We start from the raw sequence: 13,736 nt of genomic DNA, 5'->3' as shown, positions 1-13,736 counted from the left end.
GTAATTGAATCATTTATGTGCTATCCAATGAGATTCACGTTAGTTCATAGCTATGTATTTTCTGACTACTTACTTGAATTTTCAATGGAGAATTTATTTGTTTTCTTTTTATGCCTTTATAGACAACTTTAACAAGCACTGTATTGGCAAATGGGTATAAAAACAAACAGGAGATGAGACTTGGAAGCATCCACATATGGGGGAAAGGAACACTCCGTATCAGCAATGCTAATTTGATTTATGGAGGAAGTAAACATCAGCCTCCTTTTACTCAAGAGGAAGCTAAGGAGGTAAGTGGTGTAAAAATGTGCTTTACTCAAGCATGCCTCTGAACAACATCTACACATTTTCTCATGGTCAGGACTAAAGAAACAGAATTACAAATAAGCTGTGGTGTTTGCCAGTTATCCAACTATGTTATGCTCACATATGTATTTATGTGTGAATGTCCTTAGTAACTTTTCAAACAGATAATGTAATAGCAGCTATTTTACAATTTCTCTTACACAAAATAAACAATATTATTTTAGATTATAATTCCAAATTGCAATTGAACAATTGCTCAAATACTATTTTTAATCATAAGATTTACATTTGAGCATTGCATATACCTCAGATAAAAAGCCTCTGAAATTGTTTCAAAATTAATGTAGCTCTGTTTAGGAGGATGAATATTGTCGTGAAAAAGAATACAGACTCTGAGCCAGGCATCAGAATCCCTGTGTCAGAACAGCCCTACCACTAGTAATGGCCTTTTAGTTTCCACTATACTATTAGGCCATCCTCCAAATTTGGTAAATATTCAACCTTTAAGATCCTTTTCATCCAAACTCTGTGAATTCATTACCAATAAAATTAGGCTTAATACAATGTATATTTGTGATATCACTACCTGTGTTTCTTTTGGGTGAGTCCATGTGTTCATGTTTGTAACTGTGAGGAAAAATTTAAATTTATATGGGAAGAGCAAGCCATCAAGCAGTCAGTTTAAGGGAACATAATTCACAGAGTTACAGGGCTGTCCATCTTTAGTTTGAAAGAAAGACAGCTTTAATCAACTTGATGTTCTAATGGACCCCGGACTCTTAGTGTGCCACATCACCAATGCCAGTCTCTTTCAGTTGAATCTCAAATTAGCTTTGCTGACAGTGTCTAATCTGCCTGTTGGATTTACTCTTCAACTCAGAATCTAGTCTTCTACTAATGGAATGACAATCTATTCTTTTTAATTCTTTTTTTTTCAATTATGTCAGCATTTTTGGCAAGGGGAGCAGTTTAGAATATTCGGTGGTGCCTTTTCTTGAAAAAGTTTAAAATTTACTCTCACAAATATATGTTGTTTAGAAACATGTGTTGTGACTTACAAAATGCCTAGCAAAAATGATACTGATTTAGTCCTTTGGTCAAAGGTAGAAGATAAGGCAGTTGTTTCCCTTAAGGGCAAATTGGTTTGCAGGTTTTATTCACCATCAATCACAGTTTAAAATAAATTGGATTGTATTTCCCCTTGTTTAGTTAGATTGAGAAGAAATGACATGATATATATATATATATATATATATATATATGAATAGTAAATAAGCCTCATGACTTCAGTATAAAAATCGAAGTACATAATGATAGCTGGTCAGGGTCAAATGAGGTTTTCCAAAGTGTTATTCTAAGTTTATTTGGAACAATTATAAACCTTTGCACAGATAAGTTTAAATGTTAAGAATATTACTTGATGATTTATAAAGTTTTTCCTTTAAAATAACAACTATACACAGTTCCTTATAAGTCTTTGTCTTAAATCTCATGCATAAACATATACTTCAAAATCACAGCTATTGGTTATCCAACATCAAACAGACAAATCACATTGTGCAGAATAAAAAAGGGTTTATTTTTGTATTTGCACTATATTTATAAGTAAAAACACCTAATGGGAAAAGAGGCCATGAATTTTAAAAATTGCAAAAAGGAGTATATAAATAAAGTAGGAGGAAGAGGAAGAAAAAATAAGCAAACAGTTAATTATAATTTTAAGAAATTGTAAGACATATATATGTGTGTGTATGTATATTATATAACATTATGTTATATATCTATTATATAATCAAGTTGACACACTCTAGAATACTCTGGAAAAGTATCTGTATGAGACAATGTCTAGACTAGATTGGCCTGCGGGCATGTCTAGAAGGCTTTTTCTTGATTATGTTTACTGATGTGGGAAGACCCAGTTCACTGTGCAAAGCACCATTCCATTCCATGAATCCATGTACTAGAGTATATGAAGATTACACGAGTTTCTCAATAGAAGAAAATGCAGGTAACTTTGATTGATGCCATTTACCATGAATGTGAGATGATTCAATGTAATGTGTTCTGTGGCATGACATGACATGACGAGGTGTGATGTGACTAGCTGCTTTTAAGTTCCTGCCATTCAGAACGCCTGGATCTGATGAACTATAAACTGGATTGGAGGCCAAATCAACCCCACCTGACCACACAAAAGGCAAAGAACATGAATGAATACCAACATGAAAATAAGGAGAAGCTACATCTGCTTACATATAGATAACTGAGATGAAAACAGTTTTTGTTAAAAAAGAATGATAAGAAAAATATAGTTATCTTTAAGTGATTAATTTCAACTTTTTCTCTTTTTAGACACTAATATTTGACCTGAAAAATATGAATGTTACTCTTGATGAACCAATACAAATCACCTGGTCATGAAGATCAACATCAGTTTGAGTTCCTGAGGAGGAATTGATATCAGGTCCATGGTTCTATTTCCATTTTTCCTGACTACATACGTTCTTTGAAACACAATTATCATGCTCCTTATCCAAATATTTCTCCATTGTTTGCATCAAAAGAAATGCTAGCTTGTGCTACAAATGCATCCTGGATGCCACTGCTCAGCAGGTTGAAAAGGATTTGAATGATTATGATACCTTGCAAGTCACAGCTAAACAGCTAAACCTGTAAACTTGTATGCATACAACTAGGTTATGATTAATGGAAGTGATTTTTAAATTAAAATTTTTGTATCTATAAATTATATATACTAATACATTCAATTGTGTAGGCTAAACTTATTTAACATATCACAATATTTAATCATTTTGTACTATGTATATTTCATTTTAAAACAGAAAATAAAAGTTGTATAAATACATTAAGATGTGAGGGGTTTTTTTTTCCTTTGTTTTTCAAAGAAGCTCTGGCATTCAGGTTGGAATGCTAAAATGAGTTAATATAACATGGTGTTTTAGTCAAAAACATCAAATACTCCCAGGTCATTATCCAAAGAACAAGGTGCCTGCAGATCCTGCAGTGTACAATATAGTTTTGTATTAGCAGATGTCAGAGAAGGAAAGAACAGAAACATCTTCTTCACATCTCTTCTTTACTCGGCATACATACTTATGTGAGAACTCCACCTTCATGACCTAATTACTCTCCAAATATCATTTTTCAAATGTCATTATATTGGTGCTTTGGATACACTTGTCATAACTCCTATGTTTAATATAAATAATTTTCTTTTTATGGTTTTACTTCACATGCAAGGGAAGAAAATAGTGTTGTCTATTCTTAAATATTCAGGCTCCAGAGACTCATTCTTAAAATGAGTGTCTGTCTTTTTAATTCAAGTCTTGGTTGCGAATACTGTAGCTACATTAAAATATTTAAACTCAAAAACAACATGGAGTTCTGACACTTAAGTAAGTGAAAAGAGTACAAAAATTCACAGATATATGAAAACAGTAGAAAGGCAAGTTGGTAATCCAATCACAGAAAAACACACATGCTATGCATTCACTGATAAGTGGATATTAACCCAAAAGCTCAAATTACCCAAGGTACAATCCACAGACCACAGAAGCTCAAGAAGAAGGATGACCAAAGTGTGGATACCTTACTCCTTAAAAGGGGGAACAAAAATATTCATAGGAGGGGGATATGGAGGCAAAGTTTGGAGCAGAGACTGAAGGAATGACCATCATTCAGAGCCTGCCCCACATGGATACACAACCCAAATATATACCAACCAAACTAGATAAGATTGATGAAGCTAAGAAGTGCATGCTGATAGAAGCCAGATATAGCTTTCTCCTGAGAGACACAGTCAGAGCATGACAAACACAGAGGCGAATGGAGGCAGCAAACCATTGAACTGAGAATGGGATCCCCGTTGGAGGAATTAGAGAAAGGACTGAAGGAACTGAAGGGGCTTGCAACTGCATAAGAACAACAATGCCAACCAACCAGAGCTCTCAGGGACTAAACCATTACCCAAAGACTATACATGGACTGACCTGTGAGTCCAGCTGCATATGTAGCAGAGGATCGTCTTGGTGGGCACCTTGGTACTGCCAAGGCTGGACCCTTCAGTGTAGGGAAATGTCAGGGGGATGGGACATGAAAGGGGATGGTTGGGGAAGGGAACACCTTTATAGAAGAAGGGGAGGAGGGTGGGATAGAGGCCTTATGTCAGGGAAACAGGGAAAGGGAATAGCATTTGAAATGTAAATAAAAAAATCCAAAAAAAGAAAGAAAGAAAGAAAGAAAGAAGGAAGGAAGGAAGGAAGGAAGAAAGAAAGAAAGAAAGAAAGAAAGAAAGAAAGAAAGAAAGAAAGGTAAGTTAGTGTTTCATTTTTCTGTTGTTTACAAAAACAAACCTGCAACTGAAATTATGACTTGTTTTACATAACATGTTACTTAAATAATCATTATTTCTTAGGGACACAGTCAAGGAATGGAAGTTGCTTTATAACTTTAAAATGATTTAAGGATGAATTTTTCTTTTATTTAAATTAAATTTTCTCATATAATTTATCCTGATCATAGTTTTTCACACTCTTCTCTACTCCTCCAGTTCCTCACCACAATCCCTCATCTCCCAATCCAACCCCCATTACAAAAGAACAATCCTGTAAGAGATAACAACCATAAATGACAAAATAAAATATAATAATACAAAGCAAAAACTACCATGTTAAAGTTGGACATGTCAACCCAACAGAAGGAACAGAATCCCAGTAATAACCTCAAAAATCAGAGACTCACTTGTTCTCAAAGTCAGGAATCACATAAAAATGTTATGCTATTAGTTATGATATATACATAGAGGACCTGGTGTAGACCCTTGTGCTTGTTGCTTCAATCTCTATAAATTCATGTATCTTAGTTTGTTCAGAGGGCCTTTTTCTCCTTTTGACCTTCATCCCTGACTGCTCTTACACTCTATCTGCTTCCTCTTCTACCACAGTCCCTGAGCTCTGAGAGAGGGATTTGATAAAGACCTGTAATTTAGACTTTCTCTTTGCATAATGTCTGGCTGTGGGTCTCTGCATATGCTACCATTTACTGCCAGAAGAAAGCTTTCTGATGATAATTGGAAAAAAGTTTGATCTGTGAATGTAGCAAAATATTAGTAAGAATCATTTTATATTGATTTTTCTTTAAGATTAGTTGGTTTTACTCTCATTATCCATTTTATCTAGTCTCTGGTTCTTGGTTAACCAAGGAGTGCTGAGTATGAATTCCTATCTCATGGAATGGATCTAAGTCAAATCAGACATTGGTTGGATATTCGCACACGTTCTGTGCCTCCATTCCTCTAGCATATCTTACAGGCAGAACAGATCATAGGTTATAGGTTTTTTGACTGAGTTTGTGCCAACATATCTCTGTCAGTAGCCTGCAGAATACCTCTCTGTATGAAAGAGACTAAAATGTAGAGCTGAAGGTTCTGCATAGTGCATCTTCTCCATGTTCAATTAGTTGTGTATTTTTTGTCCTCAGCAATGGAGTCTGTTGTCAGTTTGTTATAGCAACAGCCTGGGTTCTTTGGGAATTTGCATAGGGCCTCTTTGACCAACCTTTCACTTGAATACACCCTATTAGCTCCAATGGAAGCCATACCATGCTAGTATATATAGCGGGTTGAGACTCCTTACCTTTCTTTACTAGGAGACCTCATTAGAATGTTAGGTAAAGCAAGTCATAATTTCAGGTACAGGTTTGTTTTCTAAACAACAGAAAATTGAAACATCATAGGTTATAGCAAGTTTCCTTTGCACCTGGTTTCCACACCATCCCCCAAGTGCCCCCCAATTCCAGCCATTTCCCCCTTTACTCTCTCCTTCCACCTCATCTGTCCCCCATTGAAAACAATTCCATATGAATGAATGTATTATGTTTGTAGATATGTATCTTCCCAGTTTTCCTTTGTATCTTCCAAATTATCACATCAAATTCTTTCTTCTTATATCCCCTCCCCCTCCCTCCCTCCCTCCCTCCCTCCCTCTCTTCCTTCCTTCCTTCCTTCCTTCCTTCCTTCCTTCCTTCCTTCCTTCCTTCCTTCTTTTCTTTTCTCCCAACTCCAGAAACTAACAAAACAACCATGCTTGGGTCAACATTTGTTTTAAGTTGCTATTGGGTGAATTTCTCTAACTCAAAACACTACAACCTGGCACCTCAGTAGTTTTGTAACTGCAACACTGAAGGGGTGGGGAAAGATTAACACATCAGGGTACAAAGTCTATGTAGAACAGCATTTTCCATGTATAAAGATCCAGGAGCAGCAGGCCTTGCTTTAGTTGTCAGTCTTTAAACACACTGATTATTTATTCTCACACACTCATAATTTGACTCTAGAGGAAAACTTTCCCCTCTCTCTTAAGCTATGCCAATTACCCATCAGCCAATTGTTCCTGAAATCTGTCAGAGGCAAATAGGCTGTGCTTGTGTCAAATACATATTCAGTTATGATGTCACATACTCAGGGATTGTTATGGTCAAGACACAACTAATTCTGTATGACTTGTTCTCTTTTACTTTCTATAATTAAATAAATTATATTAATTAAAATATATTAGATATAATTAAATATAATTCCAAAATTATATTCAAGACAGTAACTTAGTATTCAAATACCACAGAAGAAAATGAGAATAAATATAATATTCAGTTCATTTTTAAGATACCTTACTCTGATTGGAAAGAATTAACAAATAGTAGATCATAAAATCGAGGCAAAGAATTCACAAACACTGCATGTGGAGCTACAAAACCATTATTTTTAGAGAATGAGCACTTACATGCAGGAAGTGATACTCCATGCCTGTATTCCCTTTAGCCTGACTTCCATCTTTGAAATGCTCCCACATGGGCATCAGAAGATACTTGTAGTATCAACTAACTAGTTAGTAGTAGTAACTATATAGGAAGAAATCAGAAATGAACTATCAGATAAAATTATTTTAACCACAATTAAGAGATAAACAAGACTACTAAGTCATTTTTTTGTTTTTTTTTGTTTTTTTGTTTTTTTTATTAACTTGAGTATTTCTTATATACATTTCGAGTGTTATTCCCTTTCCTGGTTTCCAGGCAAACATCCCCCTAATCCCTCCCCATCCCCTTCTTTATGGGTGTTCCCCTTCCCATCCTCCCCCATTGCCGCCCTTCCCCCAACAATCTAGTTCACTGGGGGTTCAGTCTTAGCAGGACCCAGGGCTTCCCCTTCCACTGGTGCTCTTACTAGGATATTCATTGCTACCTATGAGGTCAGAGTCCAGGGTCAGTCCATGTATAGTCTTTAGGTAGTGGCTTAGTCCCTGGAAGCTCTGGTTGCTTGGCATTGTTGTACATATGGGGTCTTGAGCCCCTTCAAGCTCTTCCAGTTCTTTCTCTGATTCCTTCAATGGGGTCCTATTCTCATTTCAGTGGTTTGCTGCTGGCATACGCCTCTGTATTTGCTGTATTCTGGCTGTGTCATGTTTTTTAAATTCCTTTTATTATTTTTATTTATGTATATATAATTTTATAGTATGTATGTCCAGCTGTTGGAAAGGTCGGAAGAGATTGGATAGTCTGAAGCCAGCAGTTCAGACGATTGGGAGCACATACAGACCATCTGCATTAGGCCCTGTGCTAAGGCAGTAAGAACTTCTAACTGCTGTTTCGTCTGTTCATCACCTACTTATTCATGAGTTAACCCAGAAGATAAGCTACACTAATGCTAATCAACTTCTCTCTTTGCTAATGGAAACCTCTGACCTTTTTTCTAATTATAGTTTTTTTCCTGTTTTGTTCCTTGAAAAAAAATTTAGTTAGGAAAACCAATAATAGAATTATACTGAATTATTAAGACAGCCCTGCCACCCAGAGCAAGTATTGCTTCCTTAATCACCTCCAATTCCATAGCACAACTCCACTTCTCAGAGTCTCCCCAAACTGCTTTCAGAGGTACCATGTGATTCCAGAGTTTGTTTCCTTCCCCTTCACAGTCAATGAACATAGATTTGTTTGACAATTTGCAACTTTCCATTTCACAAGTAAAAATGTGAAAGATTCCAGGTACTCATTTCAAGATATGAAGATAGACAAGGAGTACTTGAGTTATAGTTGAAAACGGGATTTCTGTATTGTCATTTCCAAACAGCCTGTGGAAATTAATGTCTCTATCCAACCTGTCTAAACCCATGTCTCATTTGCAGAGGACGAGCTTTTTCACACAGGCTCTATTAGTTAAATGTAGTTCTGCCTATAATTTTCTCCACTGCATGTCCCAATAGAATCTCAATCTCTAATGGGGGTCATCAATTTAAGCATTATAATCAGTCACAAGTCACATGCAGTTAATCTGGAGTATTTCTGGTTCCAATCACTTCTAGATAGTGTCTTCTGAGGAAAAGAAGGTGACATGGAGTTTCTAGCCTTCACGGTTCAATTACTGCAACTTGCAAACTCCTTGGATACACATGTGTAGTGGATTTTCTTCTGATTTCTTCTGGAACCCGTCAAGTTGACAATTAATTCCAACCATTACATTTGGGTATTACTGTAGGGATCTTATTGAGATATAACATACCAACCAGTATTTGTCACCAGCTTTTCTGTCACATAATTTCTCCCCACTCACCAGGACATTATCTTTTACTCTTTATAATTCATCCTGTCATTGCCCTGGTTAAGATGATATTTTTTTTAAGCTTTGACACAAAGTTTATTCTGTCTACAAGACATGCTTTATTCCTCATGTTCTTTCCTGACATTGCAAGAAATATTAACACTCTGTCATAATGTTTTATACAACATCAAGACACACATTAATTTTTTTACTCCTTTTTTTTACAGTACAGTCTTTACCCACCTCCAAGTTTGCATGCCTACAGTTCCTCATACTATTCCTCCACCCCTCTATGTCCAAGATGTCCCCACCTCCCATCTCCATGCACAGCCAGGCCTCTCCAATCCCTGGGGCCACAAGTCTCTTAAGATTGAGGCTTCTTTTTTTTTTCCACTGAGGCCAGACCAGGCAGTCCTCTGCTGTTTATGTGTTGGGGGCCTAGTTTATGCTGCCTGGTTGGTGGCTCAGTGTCTGAGAGATCTCAGGGGTCTGGGTTAGTTGAGACTGCTGGTCTTCCTATGGGGTCACCCTCCTCCTCAGCTTGTTGAATACAATGTAGCCATCACAATTATTTTATTTTGAAGAAGAGACTAATAAAATAACTAGAGAATAGATACATACTGCTTTACATTAATTACATTATCACTGTGAACTTTGTCCTTCAACTGTTATCTTGCTTATTAGTAGTTTAAGGAACACAATACTCCACGCTTTGTCTCTGTATTTCCATATTTTGTTTCCCCTTCTAAGAAGTACTGAAGCATTCAGAGATCAAAGGAAAGTCCATCCAAAGGCTGCCACATGTGGGGATCCATTCCATGTGCAGTCACCAAACCCAGTCACTATTGGGGATGTCAAGAGGTGCATGTTGACAGGAGCCTGATATAGCTGTCTCCTGAGAATATTTGCCAGAGCCTGACAAATATAGAGGGAGATGCTCACAGCCAACCATTGAACTGGGAACAGGGTCCCCAATGAAGAAGTTGGAGAAAGGACTGAGGTAGCTGAGGGGATTTGCAACCCCATAGGAAGAACAACAATATCAACTAATCAGACACCCAAGAGCTCTCAGGGACTAAACCACCAACCAAAGAATACACATGGAGGGACTCATGGCTCCAGCTGCATATGTAGCAGAGGATGGCCTTGTCAGGCATCCATGGGAGGAGAGGCCCTAGGTCCTATGAAGGCTTGATGCCCCAGTGTAGGGGAATACCAGGGCGGGAAGTAGGAGGGAGGGAGTGGATAGTAGGTGGAGCACCCTCGTGGAGGCATGGGGTGAGAAGATGGGGTAGGGTGTTTCTGGGAGGAAACTAGGAAGGGTATAATATTTGAAATGTAAATAAAGAAAATATCCAATAAAAAAAAGGAAATGCAATACCCAATTTAGTTGAAATTCAATGCTATAATGAGTTTTATAGCATATGAGTGCAAATAACATTCACAGAATCTGATAATCATTTGTAGAAATATTTAGACTTATGTATGAGTAGGAGTCCATTTTTAGTTACCTTAAAGTCTTGTAAGAACTCTTTAGTTCAAACTAGAACCATATTGCAATGTATGATATTTATAGATATATAACTTCTGAATCTTGAAAGTAAGTTTATCTTTGAAATACACATGCCATGACAAGATTAGAGATATGTAGATTAAATTTGGAGATATTGCATGTTACTCTATTTTTTAAAATTTACTTTAAATTTTAAATAGTATATTGTATTGCCTCCATTCACATGAAGAAGTTATTAAACTCAAACAGCCAAGTTTCTCAATAAAGACAATAATCTAAAGGACAAAATTGTTTCCTATCTCTTTGATGTGGGGACCGCAAAACCAAAAGTATTTTCTTTAACTACTTTTTTAGACACTCCTGGGGTACTCTATTTCTCACTTGTCCTCCATTTTCAATGATAAATATTGACTGGGACAGATGACTTCATTGGTAAAAGTGCACTGATATTCTTCCAGAAAGACCAAGGTCCTAATCGCAGAACTCATTTGGAGGCTCACACCATCTGTATGTCGGGTCCTGGGAATCCAGTGCCCTCTCTCTGGCTGCTGTGGACACTGAATGCACCATGCACCTGGTATCCAAACATACATACAGGGAGAAAAAAAACATATTCTTTCATACGTTTCTAAATTAAAAATAAAGTAAAATAAAATAAAATGATAAATATTGAATAATTTAAAGTGTTTATCTTGCCAATGGTGAAATTCTCCACCCAATTGTTTATGTGATAATTTTTAGCTGACGGGAGTATTCTAAATCCTGTACTATTATAATACAGAAAACATTTACATTTGACACATTGAAAATAATGTTTCTTGCTATTGGTTAAATATATGCTAATCCATGTAAAGTTTTGAAAAATAAGATTTACTTTCAGACCCTCCTGCATCTTGATTGTCTGGGTCCTGCCATGTTCCCATCTTGATGATAATGGACTAAAACTCTGAACCTGTAAGCCAACATTAATTAAATGTTGTCCTTATAAAAAAAAAGAAAAAGAAAAAAGAAAAAATTAGATTTACAATTTAATTTCATTTCTTTAATATTGCTAATCATTAATGTAGACTTTTTCTTAAAATGGCAAGCTCTTATTTACTAAGAAAAATTGAAACTGAAAACTTACACATCTCATGCCCAATTTTTTATTCAAGAATGCAATATCCTGAAACATCCAAACACTGCACACTTTTATTGTTTTGTTTGGTTTTTTATTTGTTTATTTTTAATGCTTTGAAATACAGCTTTGTAAATTTAGACAAATTCAAGACAGATCAATAAAAGACTCAAAAATTAGAAGTTTTATGTGTTGAAGCCTTACCTTTTGCTACATTATAATGCATAGTTGTGATAAACAGAAAAAATGTCCCTGTAAATATATACATGTCTAAAGCCTACAACTTATGAGCATGTAAAAAAAATCCTCAAAGTTGAGGAGAATTCCTATCAAACAGACCTCGAGATGGAGAGATAAAAATTGAGAGAATTTTTTGAAGATAATCAGAGGGATTTTAGGGCCTTAGGAGCAGAAAAATAAAAAGTAGTTCTTTGGAGATCAAAAAGAACACAATCTCTCTCTCTCTCTCTCTCTCTCTCTCTCTCTCTCTCTCTCTCTCTCTCTCTCTCCCTCTCTCTGTCTCTCCAAATATTTCGTGGAGCAGAAAATATCAAAAAATATATTTCCTGCTGCAGTACCAAAATATGCTGTTCTTCTGCACTTTGAGTTTTACTATTCACACTTATCTCAGAATTCTCTCATTTGAAGCCAAAGCATGTGCTGTTTATGCATACCATTACTGTTTGGATTGCATATGTGTATAATTAATATTTTGTGCATGGTGTTTTTATTTACAAAATTTGCAAATACACAACATTAAACATGCTAACAGAGTACCATATTTTGATAAGTTTGTGTCGCAGAATCTCTACATATACATAAATTGTTAATATATTTGTTATGGAAATATTTGGACATATTTTCAAATTTTGAAACATAACTGTGCCTCATTGCGATGTACAGAACCCCTACTCTGATTCTACTGTGCAATGTCTTAGAATTTTTCCTCATGGATATAAATTATCATTTACTATTTGTACTTGTCATTGTAAAAGTCCTTTGTGTCTTTACTAAAAAGACACTTTATTTTATATACTTTTATATTTTTTTGCCTTTTTCTCCATCTTTATTAAATTGGGTATTTCTTATTTACATTTCAATTGTTATTCTCTTTCCTGGTTTCCAGGCCAACATCCCCCTAACCCCTCCTCCTCCCCTTCTATATGGGTGTTCCCCTCCCCATCCTCACCCCATTACGGCCCTCCCCCCAACAATCACGTTCACTGGGGGTTCAGTCATGGCAGGGCCAAGGGCTTCCCCTTCCAGTGGTGCCCTTACTAGGCTATTCATTGCTACCTATGAGGTTGGAGACCAGGGTCAGTCCATGTATATAGTCTTTGGGTAGTGGCTTAATCCCTGGGAGCTCTGGTTGGTTGGCATTGTTGTTCATATGGGGTCTCAAGCCCCTTCAAGCACTTTCAGTCCTTTCTCTGATTCCTTCAACGGGGGTCCTGTTCTCAGTTCAGTGGTTTGCTGCTGGCATTCGCCTCTGTGTTTGCTGTATTCTGGCTGTATCTCTCAGGAGAGATCTACATCCAGTTCCTGTCGGCCTGTACTTCTTTGCTTCGTCCATCTTATCTAGTTTGGTGGCTGTATATGTATGGGCCACACGTGGGGCAGGCTCTGAGTGGGCGTTCCTTCAGCCTCTGTTCTAAATTTTGCCTCCCTATTCCCTGCCAAGGGTATTCTTGTTCCCCTTTTAAAGAAGGAGTGAAGCATTCACATTTTGGTCATCCTTCTTGAGTTTCATGTGTTCTGTGCATCTAGGGTAATTCGAGCATTTGGGCTAATATCCACTTATCAATGAATGCTTACCATGTGTGTTTTTCTGTGATTGGGTTACCTCACTCAGGATGATATTTTCCAGTTCCATTCATTTGCTTATGAATTTCATAAAGTCATATATATGTGTGTGTGTGATTTCAATATATTATTGTATACAATATATTAGCATACAGAGTCAGAGAGTTTCTCATGTTATTTTTACAAGGTTGATATTTCTCATCCCTGTGTTTCTCCCTATTTCTTCCTCCCTGCTCCCTCTTTGAACCATTTCATCCTTTTTTCCAAGTAATTTGTTCTTCTTTCAATATAGCTGGCCTCCATTACCTACTGTGCACCCTATGTCTCCAGAAAACCCTACCCCCTATCATGATCGATCCCTTTCCATCTCTGTCCACTCTCAGTTC

General features: G+C 36.6%; 1 protein-coding gene across 1 annotated transcript in view; it reads left to right on the top strand.

Moving 5' to 3' along the window:
* Nucleotides 1-3,176, top strand: part of Si (sucrase-isomaltase) — an 80,335-nt gene extending 77,159 nt beyond the window's left edge. Inside the window, exons 47-48 of the mRNA NM_001389226.1 lie at nt 123-290; nt 2,659-3,176. Of these exons, the coding sequence (NP_001376155.1) occupies nt 123-290; nt 2,659-2,727 (237 nt within the window). The 3' untranslated portion in view covers nt 2,728-3,176. The remainder of the gene's footprint in view (nt 1-122; nt 291-2,658) is intronic.
* The last annotated feature ends 10,560 nt before the right edge of the window (nt 3,177-13,736 follow it).

The sequence above is a fragment of the Rattus norvegicus genome, chromosome 2, assembly GCF_036323735.1.
Source record: "Rattus norvegicus strain BN/NHsdMcwi chromosome 2, GRCr8, whole genome shotgun sequence".
Lineage (NCBI taxonomy): Eukaryota > Metazoa > Chordata > Mammalia > Rodentia > Muridae > Rattus > Rattus norvegicus.
Note: the sequence above shows the minus strand (reverse complement) of the source record. Positions and strands in the feature narration are given on the sequence as shown.